Source organism: Marmota marmota, unplaced genomic scaffold (genome assembly GCF_001458135.2).
Source record: "Marmota marmota marmota unplaced genomic scaffold, marMar, whole genome shotgun sequence".
Classification (NCBI taxonomy): Eukaryota; Metazoa; Chordata; class Mammalia; order Rodentia; family Sciuridae; genus Marmota; species Marmota marmota.
The window spans coordinates 26,410,932-26,437,111 of NW_025999977.1; the positions used below are offsets into that span (position 1 = coordinate 26,410,932).

A 26,180-nucleotide genomic window follows, 5' to 3' on the forward strand; every position below is an offset into this window, starting at 1 on the left:
GGGGGGGGGGGGTGTAATATGGATTAAAAAAAAAAAAACAACTCTATGTAGTTTTTATTTCTTTAACATCTTTATTTATTTATTTTTATGTGGTGCTGAGGATCAAGCCCAACGCCTCACACATGTGAGGCAAGCGCTCTACCACTGAGCTACAGCCCCAGCCCATAATATGGATTTTTACTGCCCACCAAGTAGCTAATGTGTTAGAAATAAACAATGAAAGACAGTGATTCTCTCAATCATGTGCTACAAACTCTTAAGTACCCTGGCAGCTCACAGATGTGGGATTGATGTCAGACTTGAGCAGCACTGAGGCTCAGAGAGATATCCTAGGGCAAGGATAGGAACAGGAGAAGGAAGTTGCCATTTTCAGGTGGGCACTAGGATAGCTTGACAATGCAAGGCAAAGAAGGGGGCTACTTTTTTTTTTTCATCCTTGCCGTTGTTCATTTATTTTGGAACTTAGAACTTTTTATATGTGAAAGATGAAGGAATAAAAAAAATTCTGCATTTAATATACAGGAAGTGTTGTCTGTAACACTGTGTTCAAATGTATGTTGGTGTACCTGATACTGGTAGGACGGTAAGTGCCCAGCGACTGCGTCCAGAGGGGACCCACGCACTTCCTCACCACATTCCATGCTGCAGTCTGCTGAGAGAGCAGCCTCTCTTCTTTATTTTTTTAAAAAATGTGCTTATTTTTTACTTTTGTTAGGTCCCCCACCTTATATGGCAAATCAAGTAATGGGTGGCATGAGGCCCAAAGATCATTTTGGTCCAAGAAAATATTGTTAAGCAAAGGCTACAGGCCAACTTTTGTCTTAGGAGAGGTGGGGATACACAGAGAGAAGTTGTTCTGGCTTTAAGGGCCACCAGAGGTAAAAGATATATAAGTAGATGATTTTCATTCAACATTTTTAAGTGACAAATTTATGTGGTACAGGAGTAGCCCAGAGGAGGAAGCAGGGAGGGCTGACATTGAACCAGCCATCAAGAGATGATTTGAATTTCTGCCAAATTGGCCACATACTGTGACATTACCTTGTAATCCCAGTGACTTGAGAGGCTGAGGCAGGAAGATTGCAGGTTCAAAGCCAACTTCAGCAACTTAGTGAGGCCCTGTCTCAAAATCAAAAATAAAGGAAGGGTTGGGGATATGGCTCAGTGGTTAAGCACCCCTGGGTTCAATCCCCAATACCAAAAAAGAAAGAAAAGAAATTTTTGCCAAATGGCCAAGGCAAAGAGGAGAATTCCAGACTTAAGTAATAGCATAAGCAGAAATATGGCAGTTTGAAATGGCAGGGTAGGTTTGAAGAAGTGTAAGAAAATTAGCTCTCCCATGTGGCACAGAATAAGGCTGAGGAAACATGCAGAAGCCACAGTGAAAGTTCCTTAAGGAAGCTTGGGTGAAGGGGAGCCAGTGGCAGATATCCCACACAGCAGGCCTTAGTGATTGACCAGCAATAGCTTTGGACAGGGATGTTGATGGGGAAATTCTCTAGCATCTAAAATGCCAACAAAGTTATGTTGAATCTCTAATTTTTAATCTAAATTTTGTTTTCTCCATTTTATTTAGAGGGTAAAAATTGCCTAACCATAAACTCTTCCCCTCAGCCTTGTCCTATTTGCCTTCAGTGGACTCTTAGCTCCCCCAGAACACATTTCCTGGGAGAACAGGGACTTGTGGTCACATTTGTACTCAGCTGGTTACCTATTAACAGGTCAAATCCTCCTAGCTATTACTTCAGGGGATCAGGAAGTTGGGGCTCTCCAGAAATCATCCTGTTAACCCTCCTTCCAGCCAGAACTATCCCAAGCCTCCAAACTCTCCAGTTCTTAAAGTCCTATAGCGAAGAAGTTTCTGGCCCCTTAGCTTGCTACTCTGTCATGGGTCTCATAGAAGGTCATTGCCCACCTGCTTCCTGAGTCCAGCCTTTCTTGTTGCCTGGGATGGAGAAGGCGTAGTGACCCACCAGGCATTGGCTCACAGAGTCACCCCAGCTTCCTGTTCAGCTGGGGAATTTCTTTATAAGCCTTCCTGGTGGCCCCTATTATTACTATCCAATTGGGCTTTTCATCATCATCACCACTGTCCCCCACCCTTCTCTTGATTTTTCTCCATGCCCTAGAAAATAAAGGCATGAATCACTGCAGTTCACTGGGCTTCTACCTTCCTTGCCCAGAATCCAGGAAAGCCACTTTCTGTTTCCAGTACAGTCAACTCTCTATTATCCAAGTGTGAACTTTCCACTTGGTGGGTGGTCTGTGGATGGTTCCTAACACCAGCTTCCTCTCGCTCCCCAACTTACTTCTACTAGTATTAGTCAGGATGTGTTTAGAGACTGGAATAGAGTTTGGAAGGAAAACATGCTGCCAAAGCACAACGCATTCCAAAGTTTTGTATCCGTCTTTCTATATTGTCTACACCATTGACAGGATAACCCTGATGATCCTGAAGAGGAAATTATAGAATTGGGACAAGTGATAAAGCATCAGCCTGCCCCATGCCTGCCATGTCCCTAAGGGCATCTTGCTTCAGGAGGTGTTTGTCTACACCACTTAGCTCCATGCTCAGCTAACCCACTCAGGTCCTAGTGGTCCCCTCTGAAAACAGACCCATCTTCCCTTCATCTGCCTTTCCCATGAAGATGTTACAACGCAGAATATTCCAAATTCCACTGCTTCTTTATGTCCCTTGAAATTTACACATGAAAGAAGAATAAATGTTCTTTTGAGCCCACTAAGGATTTTCTGTATCTTTTTAATATAAGCTATGAAAAAATGATGTTATGGCAAAAAGAAAATGTTCGTTTAAATTTTAGCACCAACACCTTTTTCCTCCTAAATTTATTTGATCATTAGCCTCAGTTCATTCAGTCCAATAAGTACAAAAATTTTAGTGGATGTGTCATTTATTTGTCCTTTTATTCCCAGAAAAGGTTTTTAAAAAATTCATTGGAGCCATGGGATCACCAATTCAGTTTTTAAATTTTGACTCTGAAATTGAGGGCACATAAAGACTTTTGTCGTGTATTTGGTATTTTGACTTTGCAAGATTAATAAGGATTTATATGAGGTGGTTGAGCAATAGCCATGGAGCTGTTGGGGAATTTGGGGTGATGAATGGCCAGCTGGCAACGTGGCCTAAGTAAAGGACTGGGTTTCTGCTCTTACAGGCTGCTTTTCATTCCAAGATGTCAAAGCCTTTATGGAAATCAGCTCATTAATCCTTCAAGTCCCTTCCTTCCCATTTTCCTCCATCCCTCCCTCCTCAATCTAGTTCACTGTCTCTTCCCTGGTGCTAAGGCAATTTACCAACTATTGAAAGAAAACTGAGCTGACCCAGGCCAGGGACTCGGTGAGAATAAGGGTCAGCCACTATCCTGGAAAGAGCAGCTGGGGGCCCATGAAACAGAATTCTGCACAGTCCCCAAAGGTAGACAGTCTGCAAGCCTTGCTGTTTGCAGATTCCAGGTCAGCTGTCCCAGCTGGATCACAGGTCCTGCCTGAGTAGGAAAGACTTTTAAAGCCCTGTCAAGTAGGACTAGAAGGAGGAAAAGACTGGCTGACTTTGGTCGAGGGCTGGGATTACCATTATAGTGGGCTAAAAATTTTCAGAGATGAATTTAGTTATCTAGTGTTTCCTTCTTTGGTTATCAAAGGGGAAAAAAAGGTCGTGTGTGTGTGTGTGTGTGTGTGTGTGTGTTTTGTGTGTTCCCTTTAATAAACTTAGTGAACTGAGCAAACTATTCTGACTTAGCACAGTGTATCATGTGTTGACCAAAAGTTTTCTACTAAACTTTTTTTCAATTTTTTTGATTGTCAGTGCAGCATATATTTAACACAGAAAATAAGTGCAAAATTTGGAAAAGAGAATAGAAATCTTCTCCTGACCACAATCCAGTGGAAACCACTATTATTGGTTAACAATTTTATGTAGTTACTTCATCTTTTTTCCTATGTCTTTTTTTTGGGGGTGGGCATAGTTAAGGTTAGACTGTATGTGTAAGTTACAGCTTCCTTCTTTTACTTGACAGTATCATGAAAGCATTTGCCATTACTATTATTACTAAAAATCTATGGTACAGCTACTATGGAAAATATGGTGGCATTTACTGAAAATAGAATTACTATAATCAGCAATTCCACTTCTGGGCACATACCCCAAAAAATTGGAAGCAAAGATATCTATATAGCCATGTTCATAAGCAACATTATTCATGGTAGTCTAAGTATGGAGACAACTCAGGTATTCATTGACAAATGATAAATGACTAAACAGAATATTATATATCTATGTATATATGTATACACACACGCATGTATGTATAAATGTATAAAATGAAATATTATACAGCTTTAAAAAGGAACGGAACTCTGACACAGACTACAACATGGGTTAGGGTAGTCAATAAAAGAAAATATTGTCTGATTTCACTTATAAAAGGTACCTAGAATAGTTACATTCATAGAAACAGAAAGTAGGTTGCTAGTTCCTAGATACTGGGGGAGGAGAGAATGAGGAGCTTCTAGTTAATGGAGGTAGAGTTTTAGTTTTACTAGATGAAAAGAATTCTAGAGATTGGATGCACAACAGTATAAATGCACTTAACCCCACTGAACTGTACACTTAAAAATTATTAAGATGGCAATTTTTATATTATATTTTGTTATAATTTTTAAAAATTGAATGACAAACATTGAAATCATAAAGCCTTTTTACCATATCACTTCTTCAAGCTTTTCATTGTTTTGACTTTTTGTGATAATTCTTAGCTTTTATTCCCTTGTGCAACCCTAAAACTAAAATATTTTGCCAGTTTTCAAGTGAAGAAAATCTTTGAAAACATTCATTGAAGGCAGCATATTTCTGTCACCTGAATAATCAGTCATTAAGTTTACCTGACCATTATTTTATTGCTGGCCATTTAGTTTGTGTCCCATATTTTAGTGTTGTAAATAATGTTTCAATGAAAATCTTTGTCGTGATTGTCTGCGGGTAAACGTGATTGTCTCATGCTTGATTTCCAGAAGTGGAATAAGTTGATTGGGAGACACAAAAATGTTGCAAGGTCTTGATATCACTGCTAGATTGTTTTCCAGACGGAAAATTTCAGCTCATCTTTCCACCAACAATGTTGTGGGAGATCTGCACTAAAATTTTAACAAGGATTTTTAAAATTAGGTTAAGGAAACTTTTCTTTTTTGAATGCCTGCTTTTCTCTGTATGAAGATATTGGTATATGTTATTTCAAGAACTCTCCTCAGAACTTTCTTAGTATAAGAAATCAACTTTTCTAGGGAGACAAACCCTGTGTGCACAGCAGTTTAGTTAGCCTTTTACCTTGGCCTCAGTTAACAGATAAGTCAGACAAGCATGGGTAATTTTTTCTTTCAATTTTTGCTTTCTATGTCACAGCACAGTCACTGCTATACTTGAGAAGTGTTGTGTTTTATTTGATATGCCTAAGAAAGGGTCTTCCCCCAGGCTCTGCACAAGGTACTGCTCAGCACTGGGCAGACTGCACTTTCAGCCAGAGGGGTCAAACTGTCAGTGCATTTGGATCACGTTGAACATGCATATACTTTGTTCGGCTTGTACAGGATTTAATTTTCTCTTTCTTTCTTTCTTTCTTTCTTTCTTTCTTTCTTTCTTTCTTTCTTTCTTTCTTTCTTTCTTTCTATCTGCTGATCAAGAAATTTCACAATAAATCAAGATATTCAATTTTTTTTAAAAACTAGAAGATCTGGCAGCATCAGACCCCTGTTGCCACCTGGCCTCCGTGGGCCAGAGCTCTCTGGATGGAGCATGCTCTTCATGCATTACCACTGTCCCCACCATTGCTCCCTGCTGAGCTCCCTTGGAAATAGGAATTTGTAACTATTGGTGTTGGCATTTATCAAGTACCAGGTTGGCTGATGGTCAGTTTTTACTCCAGGCAGTAATTCTTAGTGCATGTTAGAATTGTCTAGATAGAGTTTTTTAAACCTATGCCAGGCCCCACCCCAGAGAGGTTTTTTTTCCGGGGGTTGGGTACACCAGAGATTGGACTTGGTGGCACTCAACCACTGAGCCACATCCCCAGCCCTTTTTTGTATTTTTTATTTAGAGACAGGGTCTCACTGACTTAGTGCCTAGCCTTTGCTAAGGCTGGCTTTGAACTCATGATCCTCCTGCCTCAGCCTCCCAAGCTCTGGGATTATAGGCATGTGCCACCATGCCCAGCTAGAGTTTTGGATTTAGATATTTTAAGTTGCTTCGTTTGCCCTCAGAAGTGTCATTTAACCCTTATGGATACTCTGGTTTGGTGGTTATCCCGGCAGCTCGCTGCACATTTTCATTTTTTAGGTGAAGCTTGAATAGAGAGGACTATAGCTATGTCACTTTATTCGATGATTTAGTCAACTTTTTCATTGCTGTGCCCAAAACACCTAACAATTAGAGGAGGAAAATTTATTTTGTGGCTCACGGTTTCTGTGGTCTCAGTCCATAGATGGGTCCCTAGGCAGATGTCAGGGGAAAGTAGTTAGGACAGGACACCAGGAAGCAGAGAGCAGCTCTCCTCACCAGATACAAACCCCAAAGGCATGTCTGTCCCCAAAGAGCCACCTCCTCCAGCCACACCCTACCAGCCCACAACTCATTTAATTTCTATGAGGGGACTAATTTGCTAATTAGTTTAAGGTTCTTATCATCCCATCATTTCACCTCTAAACTGTCATGCATTCTCACACATGAGCTTTCAGGGGACACCAATATCTAAACCGTAACATTCAATAAACTATTTCTTAAGCCCTGCCATATGCCATGCTGTATCAAACACTGTGCCTGGTTATTAAAACCACTACTTCATTGTAAAGAGGGCAGAAAATTAGAGTTTTCTGAAGTACACTCATAGACCTGGAATTTTAGATCTAGAAAGAACTGTGCAGCTTATTGTCATCCACTCCCAGCACTATGCACGTGGAAAACTGTAGCCACAGAGGTTGGGGACTTGTCCATTTCCCACAGCTGGCCAGGAGTAAGATCCTCCTGACTACTGCTAGTATTGTTGGGGACTGAGCTCCCAGCTCTTTGTGGGACTCACTCCTCTGGGCCACACTGCCTTCATCTGTCCAGACACAGTTTTTATGTTAAGGCTTTGAATAGCAATAACTTCAGCATCTGCTAGAACAGTACTTCTCAGGGAAAAAAAAAAAAAAGAAGAAGAAGAAGAAGTGCACATGAATGCCCTGGGGATCTTGTTAAAATGAAGACCCCTATTGACTAGGTCTGCGATGGGGCCTAGGAGCCTGCATTTTTTTACTAGTTCCTATGTGATTGACTCCACTGCCGCTGATCCTGGGACTCAGTAAATACTTTGAAGAGCAAGGGCCAGCCCCTTTGATGGTCCAGCCTGCGGTTAGAAATACTACCACCCTTATGCTCTCGTTCCCCAGGGATTGGGGCTGCATCTGGGAGCTCAGGAGAAGGCCTAAGGTTACTTAAAGTGTCCGCTCAGCATTCTCTCCTCACCCACCTGAGATAACTTGCACTGAAGAGCTGCCTGGCATGAGTGCTGTCAAGGGGAAGTCACATTCCCTGATCCAGGTAGCCATCCCTGTGGCCTCAGTGCCTGGGATAGGACCAGTGTTTTGTTGGCATGCAGTGAGCAGTTATCATTTTGGAAACTAACAGTCTGATACTGTGGAGGAAAAAACAGCCTCTCAGGAATACAAGAATGGGTCCCAAGGTTACTAGGAAAGCATGCTTGGGAATAAATTTTTGAATAAAATAGTGTTCACGGACGGAAGAGATGATGGCGGGGAGCTAATGTTTGCCAAAGACCTAATGATTTGCTACCCTGCATTAAGTCTAATTTGCTATCCCAAGTTAATTCTAAATTGCAGGCTGTGTATGTACCGTGTGATCCAGCTACTTCCTCAGAGCTTTCCCCCAGTGCTCCTCACCCTACTTTGTGCCCCTCATCTATTTCTTCTCCCCAGGACATATGCTTCCAGCCACCTTCTGGTCTCCTCCCCTGGCCACCCCTTATCCACACTCCCATCTTTTCTCCCTTTTCTGTTACTTACCAGTCCCTGCAAGCTGAGTGGTATGTCCCTTGAGAGCATGTGGATTTAAATGCTTAAGGAAAATATGCTTATAGACAGAGCCGGGCTTGCTTTTGTGTGGCAATCCCGGTTCTTCCCTAAGGGGTCTGTGGCCAGCTGCAGAAGATCTGGTTTAGGATTCTGTTTTGCTCTCCAGCAGCTGAAGACAGCATTTATTTTCTAACCACCAGATTTATTCACACAAGAGATTCACTTCCCAGGCAGAAATACTGGGGCTTAGGTCTGATTTCACCTTCCCAAATCTGTCCTGCCTCCCAGACCCTTTCCTTCCCCAAGAAAGAGGTCCTTCTTTCGCAACAACTTGAAATAAAGAGAGCCTGAGCCCTCTGCCAAGCTACAGGTTGCTGTTTCACTTCCATGCCACTGCTGAGAATCCCTTCCAGGAGGGTTGTTAAAATATTCAGATGATGTGGCATTTTAAGGCTATCATTTGTGGTCCCTGCCAAAACTTTCAGGGAAGCAAGTCTCAACAGGGACGGTTAGTCACACAGCAAGTTTCCAGGCATTGCTGGTGGTTGTGTTTTGCTTTTTAGTTTCCTTTCTCTGTCTCTCTCTGCACACCACCCCCCACCCATCAACAGCCTGGGCTCATGGAAACTAGTCTGGGTAAAATCAGTTAAAACTGATCAATATGTTAAACTGAGACTTTGAGCAAGTTGCCCAAGGTCAAATCTTCTTCATATCACAACGAGAAACACAAAATCCTTTTATACAACTGCACTCCAAGAATTCACCCCCAATAGTGCCCTCAACTTTTTAAAATATAGAAATCTGTAGCCCTAACCTGGAAATCAAAATTTATTCAATAGAAGGCTCAGAAACATCTTCCTCCCCTTGTAGCTGTTGGCTCACTGGGGTCTTGTTGCTGGAAAATTCGGACAATGTTGTCATTGTCTAGCTCACAAGGAGTGCTGCCTTAGTGTCCTGAGCACATTCTCATAATGTTATGTGAAGCCCTCATACAGTGGGATACTTTTTTCCCTTTGGCATGTAACTTGTTCCATCTTTTGAGTAAATCAGCACATTCCTTACTTTCATTGAGCCTTTCCTGGTGAACTAAAGTCAATTCAGATGCACAGACAGAACAAAGCAAGGTAGTAGGCAGAGTGGGGAGTAGAAAGGTGAGCAATGCGTCTGTGTTTGAAAAACCATGTGAGTAGGACAGGTACAGATTTAATTAGCTATGAACAAGTAAGAATTTAGTAAATATTGGAATGAGTCAAAGTGTGTTACAGGAGCTGGGAAGGGAGAAATAAGTGCCAGCTCGTGGGGGTAGAGGTGCCCAGGAAGTCTTCTACGAGGCAAGGGAAGTCTTTAAAGGCTAGGGGAGAGGTAGTTATTAGATAAAGTAATCTTAGATTGGATAATGAGGAAGGTGATGCTGGGATGGAGCCTGGCACTAAGATCTCATTGCCCAGATACAAAGAAGGAATCTTGGAATAGAGCTGAGCATTGGTGGCCAGCCCATTAGGCATGTATAATGGAGCCGTAATAGGGCCTCAGTTGTCAGATTTGAGGTGAGAAGAGAGCTTATTCCTATGAAATGATTAACCAACAGTGGAGCACAAAGAGAAGTATATAGGATAAGTACAAGAGTTTGGGGGTGGGGCAACGAGTGTGAACTGAGATGGGGAAGACTTTTTGGGGGAGGTAGGTATTGAGCTGGGCCTTAGAGCAAGGGTCTGATTTGGAAATGCCAAAAGCAATGCCAAAAGAGCAGGTCCTGAGGGGGAGCATACAGCGAGTGCAGCGTGGCATACTGCAGGCAGTGCACATGGGTCTGTTATGGGCCGCAGGGAGATAAAGGTGAAGAAGAGGTGCTGTGCTTAGGGAGCAGTGCAAGATTTGATATAAGACCTGTTGTGTCAGCCCTTAAGTGTCATCCAGAGGAGTGTGGCCAAGGGTGAAGAGGAAGTACTAAGCTCAGGCAGATACTGGTGAGAGGATGCTGTGTGTGCTTACATGGAACCTGCCCAGAGAGGCTTTAAGGCTTTCCAGCCCCACATTGGTCAACAGAATTTCCATTCTTTCCTGGTGGTCAACCAGAAGCTCCCTAGTAGCAGTCTACCCACTTCCTGTCTTGGTCACCTGGAAGTCCTTGTCATCTGCTTGGGCCACTAGTCGTGGAAATAGAGACACTTGTATGTACCTGAGACCACATCGCTTTTGTCTTCCTAAGCTTGCTAATATGACCATAGAACCATAGAATTTATAGCAGGAAAGGGAATTTAGAGTCACTTAACCCAGTGGAATTCTTTCTTCAAACAGAAACTTTTGTGGAAATTCAAGATGGGAGATGTTGAAGATAGTAGAGGTGGTAAATACAGTTCAAGCTGGGATCGGGGCCAGGAGACCCACCTACATGACTTCCTTCCCATTGGAAGCCTCAGAAGGGACTAAGAGAAGCACTCCAACTCCCTATTAATAAAAATAAATAAATAAATAAATAAATAAATAAATAAATAAAAAGATCTAATCCAAACTGATATTTGCAGAAGAGGTAATTAGACACGGGGTTGGGGGGGGGGGGCAGGTGTGGCTGGCCCAAGAGGTGGCTCAAGTTATTGGAATGTAAATAGCAACTTTGCTTTTTTGCTGTTTGACTTGCTTCCCTCTCCTGCTTCCTGATCATCCTTTTAGAAAATCCTGCAACCCTGTGCCCCAGAGCTGCCTGGGGTCCTCCCTCAGTAGTTGCCCTTGCTGGCTAGGGCACTCGGCGCCAGTCCTCTTTGCCATCAAAATAGCTATTCCAGATCCTCTTTCCTTAGAAATCCACTCATAGGGGCTGTTGCTGGGGCTCAGCAGCAGAGCGGTCACCTAGCACATGCGAGGCACTGGGTTTGATCTTCAGTACCACCTAAAAATAAATAAAATAAAAATATTAGGAAAAAAAGAAAGAAATCCACTCACAGCTGGCTGACTACCACTGGATCTGACCAGCTAGTCGTGCCAACAGGTTCTGAGTTCTAATGTAAGAGTAAGTTAGTTCTCCTGGGTTGCACAGTTGTTGGCAGCAGTGATCCTTTGGAGATAGTACATTTGATGAAGTTAGTAACTGACCAAGGCTTTCTGGCGGTGTGCAGACCTGGTGGGAACATGTCCCTGCCCTCATTTTGAGCTGACTCAGCCCTAATATGTTTGTCCTGAGTGGCCAGGCTTTAGGCTACCTTCAGAAGGGCTTGTGGGGAACATGGACTGTTCTTATGTGAATGGGCCAAAGGAGCAGCTTGAAGAGGGGCCCTCCTCAGCTCCCTGTTCTCTCCCTCCTTCAGCTACCCCTGCTGCCCAGCCTTCCTGAGTGATTGGACGGACCTGCAGCCTCATGGAGTAACACCATCCCACAAAAGTTTAGGGGCCATTCCAGGACTCCCTGAGCCACAGAGGGCCCCCATCAGCCCGTGGGCTCTGTATTTTGGAGTGACTGTGCAGAGGGTCTCTTCTAGAGGTGCTTGGTGAATGGGAAGCCTCTAGTCTGAAAACAACTCCGTGCTGACATTGAGAGAGGCAGAGTATTCTTGCTGTCAGCAGGTCTGGGTTGCCCACTAGCATGGTGTGGCCTTATCTGTCTTCAGTCCTGAGTTTTCATCTGTAAAATAGAAAGCTCTAAAATGTGGGTGTGAAATACATGAGGATGGAGAAGACATGGTAAATAATGGCTGTAAAAGCATGAAAGAGTACACAGATATGGAAAGTATCTGTTCCCAAGTTTTGGTTTTTTTGTACTGGGGATTGAACCCAGAGGTGCTCTACACTGAGCTACAGCCCCAGCCCTATTTATTTTTTTAAAGTTTGAGACAGGGCCAGACATGGTGGCACACAACTGTAATCCCAGTGACTCTGGAGGCAAAGTCAGGGGGATTGTAAGTTCAAAGCCAACCTTGGCAACTTAGCAAGGCCCTGAGCAGCTTAGAGAGACCTTGCCTCAAAATTAAAAATAAAAAAGGTCTGGGGATATAGCTCAGAGGCAAAGCACCCTTGGGTTCAATACCTAGTAACACTGCCACCCACAATCTTTTTTTTTTTTTTTAAAGATATAGTCTTGCCAAGTTGCCCAGAATGATCTGGAACTTGGGATCCTCCTGCCTCAGCCTCCTGAGTTGCTGGGATTACAGATGTGCACAACTGTACCCGGCAGTAATTTGTCATCAACATCATCAGCATGCTGCAACAGGCCCTCGGGCCGATCATCACCAGAGCAGCAGTGCTTGGAGCCTTGCTTTTCCCCAGATTGGCTCTCAGGCACAACACCAGAGCATGTGGGTACAAACTAACATGCTGTAATTGCGTGGCACAGTATCTTCCTTTCATCTGATTGTGTTGGGGACACAAAGCTAGAATTTGTTTGTCTAGAAAACCTTAATTTTGTTCTTGGCTTTGTGCTGATCCTGGATAGATCACTTGAGCTCTCCGAACAACTTTGATGATTTGCAAAAAAAAGGAATATAGGAATGATAATGCCTATTTTCCCTCCCTCTTAAGAATTTTATAAAGATTAAATGAAATAGAATAGAAATATTTTTGAAGATAAGACTTTTAGTAAAAAAATGCAGTTTACTATTATGATCATGATTACTGTTATTGATGGGGCTGAGGTCCAAGCATGTGCCAAGTTCGTGTTACCATGGTTCTATGGAGCATTCTGTGAGAAATCCTCACCTTGATGTTTCCAGGCTTCTCATGCAACATCAAGAAGCTCCATTCTCCTCACCTATTTATCTTTTTATGCTCTTAGAAAGAAAGGGGACCTCTGTTAACATTCTGTGTAATAATTGACGCAATATATCCTCCAAGCCCCAAACTTTAAATAAAAGTTTTCTTGGATACTACTTTCCCCCCATAATTCCCAGCACATAGCTTATTAAGTTATTAACCAGCAATTTCTCTGGCAGCATATTAAACTTTACTTTTAAACAAGTCACAGAGGGAGGGAAACATGCATCTCTCATAAAAGGAATAAAAAACATACACCCTCTAAAACAGTTTCCCCGGGCTTTGAACAAATCCCAAGCCTCACACAAGGTCTCTTTTTCATCATTCTCTGCACATAGTTTGAGTGTTAGTGCATTAATGAGAAAAAGATGCCTAATAGAAAGATGGAAAAATACGAGGGCCTCTGGGGGTGTGGGTGGCTCCTGAGGTTCTCTGAAAAGGCAGGTGAGCCTTCATGAAGGAAAAAAGGCGAAGCTGTGGCTTGAGGCTCTGGGCTTCTTCTGCAGCAGTGGCATTCCTAGGGGATACAGAGCGGGCCATGGCTTTGGCCCTGCCCTGGCTGGGAAAGGGACCCTGGTACCTTCTGCAGACTGAGGGACTTGCAGAATGCCTCCCTGTGAGTTTGGTAAAGGGGTGAAGGCCCTCTACTCCCATGGATCCCACCCCTTGGAAAGAAAGATGCTTTCTCGAGGGAAGCCCATGCATTTGTAGTGCATGGACCGGGCCTTTGCTCTCTTTCTGGGAAAAACTCACAGCTCATGGCTCTCTTTGTGCATGGTGACCATAGAGAATTCCCTGGAAACTGGTCCACCATCAGAGCAGGGCATGGAGGGTGGCTTCACTATTAAAGGAAAATCCAGGTACGAGTGCTGCAGGGCAGCTTGTACCTGAGGGCAGGCGTATAAACACTGGCAAAGCTCCAGACCAAGGAAGGCTGGGTGGTTGTAGGAGTCCAGCATAAAAATGCAGCCCTGCCATCACACCTCCCCTGGTGAGGGCGAGGTAAATGTGCAGGCCCAGGTAGCCTGCCAGACCCTGCATGCTGCCTCCAGCTGGCCGGCCTACAGATTTGAATTCCCACTGTTACGGTAGAGGAAAACAGCCTGTGTGAAAAATACATATTCTACAACTCATGACCATTTGGCATCTTGGTTTAAACAAATACCCTGTTGCTTCTCCAGGAATGCCACATGATGGTAACTTGGCTGGGGGCTGTGGTAAAAATGGAAATCGGAACAGGGGAGGGGCTTTTTTAAAATTTAACTTACACTTCAACGTTTACTTGACTTAATGTGGCCTGCATCAAAGAAGGACCTCCTAACTCCTGACCACAGCAGTTCTTCCTTTTATAACCAAATGGGATGAGAGGCATCGTCTGCTCTGTCGAGAGCCACCACTGCAATGACCAGAACTGCCAGCAATACAAAGATGGCCTGTGGGATCTCTGGGAGACCAAAGGATGGTCAGCGAAATATCTGGGGTCAAGGCAGCTGTTCAGATTGTCTTCCGAGACTGTTTTTGATGGTTAGTCAGGGAAAATTCCCTGGCTTTGAGGAGCATTTTAAATAAGGGCATGGTGTGGCTGGACATGTGTCAAGTAGGAGGAGTCATCCAGCATGTAGGAACATGTGTTAGACTTTTCCCTCTCCTCGTCCTGCCTCCTGCACCCACTCTGCCTGTTCCCAGCCTGACTCCACAGCCCTTACCCTCTTCCCTGTGGCTTCCTCCCATCTCTGTGGGTGTTCTGAGAGCCCCGGATATGGCTTCCCTTGCTCTCTGCTGGCACCCAGGCTAGACGCTGCTGGTGCCTCTGGTTCTTTATGGGCTGTGTTGGAGCCTTGATTACAGAAGATGGCTGTGATGAGCCCCTGTTGGGTCTTAAGACCGAGAGTTATTTCAAGCCATTAGCCTGTTGGCTACCTGTTTGATATCTAGAATTCCTTCTCCTTCCTCTTATCAGCCCAAATCCTTCCATGTCTTTAGACCTTTCCATGGAATTCCTTCTGATTGCTTTATGTATATTTTGTTTTCCTCCACATACATCCTTCCCCGTGCCCTCAAACCATAAGACTACAAGGCCAGAACCCTGCTCTCTCCTTCTGTTTACCACCTCAAGAATGATACCCCACGGTTCTCACTAAGTTTCTGGATTGATGAAAGTGAATCGTGGCTCTAATCAGTGTTGTAGGGGAATAGTTCACTGGGGACCAGAGTGACCCAGGCCCTGACTGTTGAAGTCCAGATTGGGTTTCTTTACTTAGAACTTAACATACACCAGCAGTCTACAGCAGTCTACACCAGCAGTCTAGGTCAGCTGTTTCTGACCTTCTGAGTATGGGAGTGAATTCTTCAGGAAGTTTGCTGTATCCAAAATGAATCATCTGTTTCTTCCAGGAGCCCACAAAGGCTTCACAACATTTTTTGTTTTTGGTACTGGGGATTGAACCCAAGGGCTTTGCTACCAAGCTACATCCTTAACGCTTTTAATTTTTTATTTTGAGACAGGGTCTTGTTGAGTTGCTTAGGGCCTCACAGAGTTGCTGAGGCTGGCCTCGAACTTGGAATCCTTCTGTCTCAGCCTCCCTAGTCCCTGGGATTACAGGCATGTACCACCACTCTGGCAAGCCTTCACAATATTAAACAGGCACCTGAGCACTCCAATGTGACTTGAGCTGATGAGGCCCTACTAGACTCTTAAACCCTTTGGAGCTTTTGGAACTCTTAAAAATCATTCAGAAGCTCTCCGATTTGGGGCCTCTGTTCACACATTCTGTATCATTTCCTCCTGTCTCTCCCCATACCATATCCCTTTAGTACTTACTATTATTACCCAAACCTGTCATGTCCCAAATCTTCAGACCTGCTGCTTCCACTGCTGGGGTCACTGCCTGTGACCTGCTTCCCTGGCTCCCCTGAGTCTCCATCTGCCCTGGGGCCTCTGACTCCCTAGACAAACAGAATGGTCTCCTCTGCCATCATCGTTCAGTTTTATTCCGTTGTCTCCTCCTTGGAGCACCTGGCGTAGTCTAGCCTGAGTGATTATGTGCTTCTCTTGCTAACCTAGTTAGTGGCTTTCAATGTTTTTTTGACAGCCATTTGCAACAAGAAGTACCTTTTACATGTGGCTAGATGAACATGTATGTGTTTATGTTGTATAAAAACACACACATATCGTCCTATGAAATAAGTCTTACACAGTTTGAGATTTTAGTAATAGATATATATATATATATATATATATATATATATATATATATATATATATGTGTGTGTGTACATACACACATANATATATATATATATATATATATATATATATATATATATATATATATAAATAGCTATATAGATTTTAGTAATAACTATATATAATAGCTATATATAGCTATTTTAGTAATAGCTATATATAAACTTCAAAAAATTGCAACAGAGAGGGAATTTCTCCAAGTTTATCATATTTAATTTCAGGAATACTACCTTTCAGCATATCCACCATCATGTTGGATGCCAAGCATGACTCTGTTGATACCACCCAGTGTAATGTGACTTATTACCTAGAAAAGAAAAAATCAATTTTACCTAAAATTGTTGTTTTTCACTAATTATTTACATCTTGTTTAAAGTTATTTATACATAACTTATTAAAAATTCACTCTGGGCAAGGACTTTATAGAAACCCTGTATGTAACAAATAAATTAATGAAATAGTGCTTACCCCTAGGACTTTGCTACACTGGTTTAATTTTCCTCTTTTTTCCCTTTCTCTTTCCCTACCTCCTTTCCTTTCTTCCTTCCTTTCTTATGCTGGTCACCACCCACTAGTTGATTTCATAACTAATTAAATGAATCATAACCTGCAGTTGGAAAAACACTATTCAGGACTCTAAGTTCCTTGAGGGCAGTGACTACTGTCCCTGAATCATTTTATCTTTATATTGCCAAACTCTGGCACTATTCCTGGCTCTCAGTAGCTTCTTAATAAAAGTTTTCTGAATGAATAGGCCCCAGTTTAAAAAGATCTGCAGCCACTGGGATTCCAGAAGGGACAGGAGAAGTGAATAATTTATCACAGACTTCCCAGGAGCTCCTGCTGCTCTCCAGACACTAGGGCCATTGTGGCCATGGCTGGGAGGCTTGCTCTCTGCCCTGCTTTCTGCTTCCCCCAACTTCCAGGAGAGAGGGCGGGACATTTAATGAAATGTAGAGACTTCCCAGGGCAAAATTATTCACCAAGTTCTTGGGTAGATATTTGTCAAGAGACAAATGTTAAAAAAAAAAAAACAGTGGAAGAAATCAAGATTCTTAAAAAGACCTTCGTTCCGTTTTATGTATATAAACTTGGTCCTCATACCTGATTCCTCATACTCCTTCTAAAGCCACTAATATGCTGTTTTTCAGCCTGTCTGTTGGACCCTAACGCCTTCCGATTTTTTTCAGGCACTATAAATCTTCATTATACTATGCCCCATGCCAGGATTTTTCCATTTGGGGGTAGAGAAAAAAATCCCCAAGCCCACCAAAACCCTGTGGCTTGGTTTCCTGTCCAGCTGGCTTGCTGTTCTCGGGATTTTATTCCCATCATCAAAGTGGCTTGACAGACCAAGAACAAACCTCTGGCTCACCCTGAACTCACAGTGTACCATTTCCAAGTTAGAACAAACACCAAGTAATAGCAAGAGAAAAAAATTATTTTCCTGACATAGAAGCCAGTCCAGAGAAAACCCAACTCTGTGACTCCAGACAGTCCTGTTATCTGGAGGGTGGAGCCTTGAATGGGTGAGCAATAGGCCAAATTATTCTCTGGGCTACCCCGAAGTCATGGATGGACTCCACTGTACCCCAGATCCTCTGCTCCTGGGCTCGAGAGCAGCAGTTTTGTGAAGGAGCCTCTCATGGTCCTCTTGATCATAGCAGACTTGGCCTGAAGCCTCTCAGTCATGGAGCAGTCCCTGAGGCGTGCCACAAGGCTAGTGAGGTCGCCAGCATGTGCCAGACCTAGGAAAGATGCAGAACACTGCAGCCTGACAGGGGATTTTAAAGATTTTATTACTTTTATTTCTTCTATTCATTTAGGAAAAAAACATTTTTTAAATATTAACTAAAAATCTCATGGAAACCAGGCTCATCATCAAACTTGAAAGACAAACCAGTTTCCCACAAACTTTCCTTTATTCCATATGGCTCCACAGAAAAACATCCTGAGCAATAAGCTGACTGTGGAAGGCCACGTGGTGGCAGGCAGAAAATAACGACACCGAGGAGCACCCAATCAGTGTGAAGTAGCCCATCTTTTAGGAACTTAGCCTGCCCTGTTCTTGTTCCTGCCTGCTCAACACATTCTCTAGTCCACCCAGGCTGGTGTCCATCAGTCCCTGGACAAGCCAAACACATTCCTTCCCACATCGGTTGCCCCTTTTCAAAATGCTCTTCTTTATCAACTTTGTCAATCTAAATTCTTCCCATCATACACTGCTCAATTGGAATTATATCTTCATAAGCCCTTTCCATTAAGTAGACAAAATTCTCAGGCCAGAAATTATCTCTTGTGTCTCCTAATCACAGCCAGCTCAAAGCTGAATGCACAGGAGGCATTCCACCTGCTCTCTGGAGCCATGTTTTTAGCCCTGTGTGAGGTGTCTGGTGGCTCACCATTTCTCTGTCCCAGGACCAGCCCTCTGCTTTTTGGTTTTATTCCCTGAGTGGCCCTTTCTTTGGAGGGGAAGTTCTCAGCTGTTAAAACGTGGCTGTATAACCAATGTGATCCTGCAATCTGTACACATGGAAAAATAAGAATTCATACCCCATTTGGATCAAATGTATGATATGTCAAGATCATTGTAATGTTTTGAGCAACTACTTAAAAAAAAAAAAAAAAAAAAACAGTGGAAGGCCCAGTAATGGGAATGATATCATCAAAGAAGTTTCTAGTAGATGGTGGGCTTTCCATAATGGGTGGGAGAGTGACAGCAAGAGGTTATGACTGAAAAGCCTGGGGAACTAGAGAGAGATAAAAGGAAGAGGCAGAATTGGAAAAAAAAAAATTGGGGGGGGTCTCATTTTATTAGGCTAAGGTGCCTCCTCCCTGTCAATGGGAGTGCTCACAGGCACATCAGGCATGTTCCCATCATCTTGGAGGGACACTGGGAAGTTGTAGGGTGTGGCCTTGTTGATCATGATGGCATACTTTGTGTAGGGGCTGAGTGGGGGCAGAATTCAGAGAGACTTCCAATGGCGAAGGACACAACCACGGCTCCTTGGCCCAGGCTTTCTTCAGAAAGGCAGCAAATTTCACAGCCATCTTGTTCCTAAGAATTGGAAAACTGAAAAGAAAAAAAAAAAGAAAGAAAAGATAGAAGTTGCAAATAGTTTTTAAGTGGAACTATAAAGTACTAGAAGACAATATGGGCATTAGAAATTTTTATATACCTGGGCATGGTGGTGCACACCTGTAATCCCAGCAACTTGGGATGCTGAGACAGGAGAATCACAAGTTAAATGGCAGACTCAGCAATTTAGTGAGGCCCTGTCTCAAAATAAAAAATTAAAAGGGCTAGGGATGTAACTCAGTGGTAAAGTGGCCCTGGCTTCACTCCCCAGTACCAAGAAAAAAAATTATCTATATAAATGTGTGTGTGTGCGCGCGCGTGCGTGTGTGTGTGTAAATATCAGAGAAAAATTGTACTTTATAATCATAACAAAACTCAGAAGACATAAAAATATTAATATGTTTGACACATAAAACAATACTTCTTAATTGGTAAAGAAATTATAAAAACATGACAAACTATAAAAACCATATGTGACAAGTGTGCAGATTTCCTTCATATGCAAAAAGCTCCTACAAATCATTACAGGAAAAAATAGCAATGAAGGATTTGAACATAAGTCACAGAAAAGAAAGTTCAAATATCCCTTTTTTTGGTGGTGCTAAGGATTGAACCCAGAGCCTCATTCGTGCTAGGTGAGTGCTCTACTGCTGAGCCATAATCCCAGCCCTCAAATATCCTTTTTTTGAAAGCATTTGAAGAGAGAACTGGGGACTGGCTCAGTGGTAGAACACTTGCCTAACATGTGTGAGGTCCTGGGTTCAGTACCCAGCACCACAAAAAGCATATGAAGACCAGGCATGGCAGTACACATCTGTAATCCAAGCTACTCAGAAGGCTGAATCAGGAGGATCCCAAATTCAAGGACAACCTGGGCAACTTAATGAGACCTTGTCTCAAAATAAAAAGAAAAGGACTGGGTGGGGGTATAATTCAGTGGTAGAGCACTTGCCTAGCATGCATGAGCCCCTGAGTTCAATCCCCAATACAACAAAAGAAAGAAAGGGAGGGGGAAAGAAGTATATAAAGAGGTAGTCAACATCACCCTTAATGAAATTCCAATTCAAAACAAAGAGAAATTGTTTTTTACTTATCATCTTGGCAAAGGTCATAAAGTTTAATAATGGACTGTGCTAGCCAGATTGTGGGAAAATTGGAACTCTTAGACACTGTTGGCAAACATGTAAATTGGTACAGCCTCTTTAGAAAACATATTACTAAAGTCAGTGAAAAACTTAAATGTGCAGATACCTCAATTCAGCAGTTTCTAGGAAATTTTCCTGTGAGGATATATCCGTATGCACAAAACTGTTGAACAAATATATTTGTTACAACACTGTATTCAGTAGAAGATTATCTTAGTCTGAATTCTGTCAAAAAGGGACAGATAAGTTCATGAAATGGAGTATTTACTGCCATTAAGAAAATGAGGCAAATCTTTATGTCCCTAATAAGATGGTGTCCAAAGCATATTAATGAAAAACAGTAATGCTCAGAACTTAGTATGTAGTAAACCACCGTTTATGTAAAGATAAACAAGTGGGTTATAAATGAATAGAAGGTGCCTGGAAGGATCAGCCAGTAAGTAATAACAGTGGTTTCCTAAGGGAAACAGACTGTGGGCAGAGGAGAGAGTCATGGAAGAGGGACTGGATTTTCACTGCATGCCCTTTTGTACTATTTGAATTTTTTTTTTGTACTGTGTACATGTGTTACCTATTTTTTAAAACTAAGTTTTAAAAATAGCTAATCATAGGTATTTAGGCCAGACCTGAGGTGTCATGTAAACTAGCAGTTTGGGGAGGTAGGAGTCAGTAAGCCAGCAGATACTGTACAAGTCATTGGGGCTCAGGTAGGGCAGGCAGGTCAGCAACAAAGAGCCCACCTGATCATTTTGCTTCAGGCCTTCATGTCAGAATATGCTCCAGGATGTGGGCAGGTAAGAATAGAGGTGGGAATAAGCTTTAGAGTAATGGTAAAACTGTTAATTTACAGGGAATGAGAAGGTTGGGTTTAGGAAATCCACTAACTGGTGCCAATTTTGGTGTCATCACACAAGTGGCAGACCTAGTGATATCTACTATTTTCACCACCTTTGCCAGATCATTAGCACACAGAAGAGAGTTTGGCCCCTTCCTTGATCACTATAACTTGGAGCCAGGGCTCTTCAAGCACTGTACTCAAAAAAAAGTTCCTTTGGGAGGCTAAGACAGAAGGATCACAAGTTCCAGGCCAGCCTAGGCAACTTAGTGAGACGAGACCCTGTCTGAAAATAAAAACTAAAAAGTGCTGGAGATGTAGCTCAGTGGTAGAGGAGTACCACACTCACACTCAAACAACAGAGGGATGATACAATATCTCTCCTGCCCCATCTCATTTTCAACGAACTAGGTTAGGATCTTGGGTTTTGCTTGATTTCCACTTATTTTGTTTGGAACCAGAGCATAGCATTTTATGTTTTTGGTCCACACACAGCCCCAGCCTCCACCGTATGCTCTTGGACTCTCACTGAATTGCTCATTTGCTTACCTCGTGTTGTCGTCCATCTTATTTTAAGCATTTGCCATGACTGCCTAAGCCTCCTGATGCACCTGAGAGAAAACACCCATTTTCTTATTCCTGTGACTCAGGCCTCAGGGAGAGAAAAATATCAATTTATTTTCTGTTCTTTACCTTTCTAGGCAAAATCCATGTTTGGTGACCAGAGCTGTATATATTGACATTATCTTGCTGTTGACATACTGCCTCGACAAAGCCATAAAGGGCAACCAGCCAGGTATGATTCATAGTTATATCATTTTGGAATGGTCACAGGTCTTTGAAATGTGGGTAGGGTTTGAGTAGCTCCACCACACACTCCCACCTACTTCAATAAGACCAACCATCCGTCAGAATTCAACCCAGTGCCATATGGCTCCCTCCTAGAAGTTTCTCAAGGAAACTTGTCCTTGTTTACTTGGAAGTTTGCTGTTAAATATCTTCTATTTGGTCATTCAGAGAAGAGTATGAACTCTACTCAGATACCCTCTGTGTTTCGCAGACCTTGACTTTTTCCTGTTTTATGCATTTTCTTTGAAAGGTCATCCTTTTCAATGACTTGTTCGCTCTGTTCCATGCTGTGGAGATAAGCGAGCTGGCTCATTTGATGCTGGAGCCAGAACATTTGCGCTCCTGTCTCGAGTGTACCCTTACACACTGGTGCATGTCACAGTTGCTGCCTCAAGCTTTGAAATCCTCTGTGATTTTAGGTCATGTGTGTTTCTGGGCATGTGCTCCAGACCCACATGCAACTGTTCTATTTTAATCACAATTCACAAAGTGTTTTTTTTTGTTTTGTTTTGTTTTTTTAAGGGAGAAGGGCAATTCCAAATAAATTTTTTTGATGTGTTTATATAAGAGGCTACAGGAAGTGCTGTACATGAGTTCCAGGCCACAGACTGAAACTGATTTTCATCAACACAAACTGGAATGCAGGGTAATGAGCCTGCAACTGGTTAAAATCAGCCTCTTCTAATTGATTAGGCCTGTCTAAAGGGGGCTTCGATTACAAAGTAAGTTTCTGAGTACAAGCAGGCCAGGCCTTTCCTCTGTTACATTGAGTCTGTCAGTGATTTGTTGTCTTCAGTAAATACATTCAGGCTGTCAAAGTCCAGCTCTGTCCATATGGAACCCTGTTCCCAAATTCAAACCAATTTAAAATGCTTTATAGGGGGTTTGGAGTGGGAGTGTGAAACCACCTCACGCAGATCCATGTATGTTAGCTCACAAAGCCCCTTTGGCCATACAGAGGAAATAAGAACACACTAGACTTTCCTCAGCTGCATTTCCCTGCATAGGGGCAGTTGTTGTATCTATTCAGTAACATAGGATTATATAATTTTATAGCTATAAAACAATCCCGGTTGATCTGGGCATGGTGAATACACCTGTAATCCCATAGTGAGACTCCATCTAAAAAACAAAACAAAGAAACAAAAAAAACAGTCTTGGTTTATGCCTCTTGTCCCAGCATAGTTATGAATAGTGTCCCCATTTTATTCTTGAGTGGGTCCAGGTTTGCATAATAAATTATAGGTTACCCTAGCTATAAGAGATTATTGCATCCACTTGTACACTTGAGTTAGCTGCGGTCCATAGATTATAAAGAGATTATACAGCTGTTACCAAGTAAGGTGTTTCTATATTTCAGGTCCAAATTTCATGTAGCTTTATAATACATATCTGTTTACATAGCTAAAGGACCTGCTTACAAATCTATCCAGTGGGATCCTGGCAGAGTCATGTAGTTGACTGTATCATTAGTTGATTTGAACTGAGTTTTTGTTGGCTCATTTAGCACCTTATTCCTATCTAGAAGAGGGAACCTTTGAGTGTTATAAAATACCTTCCCATCCTTTCCTGATAAGCTGGGCTCCATGGGGATGACTTTGGCTTTTATTTACATATATGTAAAAAAAATATATATATATATATATATATATATATATATATATATATATTTGTAGATGGACACAATACCTTTATTTTATTTATTTATTTGTATATGGTGCTGAGTATTGAACCTAGTGCCTCATACCTGCCAGGCAGGTGCTCTACCACTGAGCTATATCCCAACCCCAAATTTGGCTTTTTTAAATTGTTCTTTCCTCCAAACTCTTGACATTATTTGAAGTTTATTCCCAGTTAAATGTGATCACAAATGGTCTTTCATTCCTCAGCAGCATTGAGCTTGCAGGCACACGCTGCTCCTCTTAGTGTCCTTATTTGCAGAATAAGTTGTGACGGGAAAGGGCACTTGGACCCTGACTCTAGGTGACAGCCACAGTTCTGAATGTGCTCCGTACTTTTCCATAAAGCAACCACTAGCCACACGTGGCGCTTGAGTGCTTGAGATGCAGCTGGTCCAAACTGAGGTGTTCTGTAAGTACAAAGTACACTCCAGATTTCCAAGGCCAAGTGTGAAAAAAGTGTAAAATTTATCAATAATTTTTATATTGACTAGATATTAGACATCAGATTAAAATTTTAAAATTTAAGCCTCACCATGAGTCCTGAGGAATGGAATCAGCCATCTGTGGACTGAGACCTCTGAAACTGTGAGCCCTCAAATATACATTTCCTCCTATTTAAAAAAAAAACACATATATATATATGTATGTATTATCAAAATTAGTTTCACCTGTTTCTTGTACTTTTGAAATGTGATTACTACTAGAATGAAAAGAATAAGGAAAACAAAACTATTATTAAAATATGTGAATTTCACTTTGTCAAATGGAAAGATGTGAAAAGTTGTTAATAACTTATCACAGAAACCAAAATATCACATTAAAGTAATATTATTGATGAAGGAAAACGTGGCTACTATAAATTTTCAGATTACATATATGGCTTACATTATATTGAATTGGACAGCACTGGACTTTGGGAATTGCCCTCATAAACCACAGGATAAGTGTGCATGTAGCTATATCTACCTATATGAATGTGTGTATTCATGGGATGCATCCACACAAATAGTAGTAGTAAGTTTTCATCCTTTGAGTTTGGGCTAGATTTTTAAACTAACTAAATGTCAAGTAAGTCAGTGATTAAGATGGATAGCACTCCTTGGGATAAAAATAAGCTGTGACCTTAAAGTAGTGAAATCTGTTCTTGTATGTCTCATAAATTGTTTCCAAAGGCAGTTTGAGCAGTAGATAAGTATCTCCCCAAATCGATGATCACTTGTCTGGATGTGTAGATTTTAGTATGCTTTCAAAATAATGTCATGGTATTAAGCTCCTTGGAAGAATGGACCATGTCTTATAGTCTTTGTTACCCAACCAAGCACATAGTAAGCCCTCACTGAATATGTTTGTTAGTAACTGGGTAAAATGCAATTTTGCTCAGTTTTTAGGATAGTACAGTTATTATTAAGTTACAAGTCTTGATTTAAACTCATGCATCAATCATATATGACTTTATTTTCTGAATTCAAATGAGATAATTAATTTTGTGTGCATGTTTATAAATCATATATAGATCAACCTCCACAGAGTAGGAAGCATACACACAGACTCTGAAGCCGGATCCCTAGGTTTGAATCCCAGATCTGCCATTTATTTTTTGACCTTTTTGAACTTCTTTAAGACACTTTGTCTCCATTGTAAATGGGGATAATAATAGAATCTGTATCTTAGGGTGGTTTTCAACTATATGCATAAACCCTTATGTACAAATGAGCTTTGCATGGCACTGAGTAAGTGCACAATAAAAATAGCTACTCTTATTATTATTTATCATTAGCTGGAAACCTTGTGTATAATAGAGTCCCCTGCAGCCTGGCAAAACTGTGTTCAACCCTCACCTTTATAGTTCTCCTCATAGTTTAAGCATCTTCAGGAAAGAAGAAATGCTTGCACACCTGGCATAGATTGTCTGGAATCCTCTTGATTAGGGATGCCCTTGCCCCTCAAACTGATCTAGAAAAAGATCTTTTTTTTCTTGTTTGTTTATTTTTTCACTCATGAGATATGCTAGCTAGCATCAAACATATGTTGAGCACCTGTCTGGACTAGAGAGGAATATGTCTTGTGCTTTTAAATAAACACAGTAAGGGATTATAGATGGTGTTCAAGAAGCATGTGTGGGATACATTTGAGGCACTAAAGCAAAAGGTCATTTCTCCTTGGGAGGAGAAGAATGGCTGTTAGAGAAGAAATTGGTTGAGCGGATTTTGATGATGATAAGCAGGGATTCACCAGATGAGCAAGGAGCAGGTGGGTATTATTGATGGTAGGGAGCATGGCCAGAGGGCATAGATCACCACAGCCTTCAAAGAACTAGGACAGGGTGTCTGAGTGCTAGGTTCAATGCCAGGCAAGAGAGATTAGAGGTGAGGCTAGGGAGGCAGAAAATCACTCCTGGAGGGCCCCACAGGACACAGTCTAAGGGGCTTGGAGTTGACTCTGTAGACTAAGGAGATTACTGAAGGATATAAAACAAAAAGTTAGATCATGTGGTTTTTAAGACAAGGTGGTGGCATTTCAT

General features: G+C 42.0%; 1 protein-coding gene across 1 annotated transcript in view; it reads left to right on the forward strand.

Moving 5' to 3' along the window:
* Thada (THADA armadillo repeat containing) overlaps positions 1-26,180 on the forward strand; it is a 336,577-nt gene that overhangs the window by 236,677 nt on the left and 73,720 nt on the right. Inside the window, 1 exon segment of the mRNA XM_015479728.2 lies at positions 21,830-21,924. Within this exon segment, the coding sequence (XP_015335214.2) occupies positions 21,830-21,924 (95 nt within the window).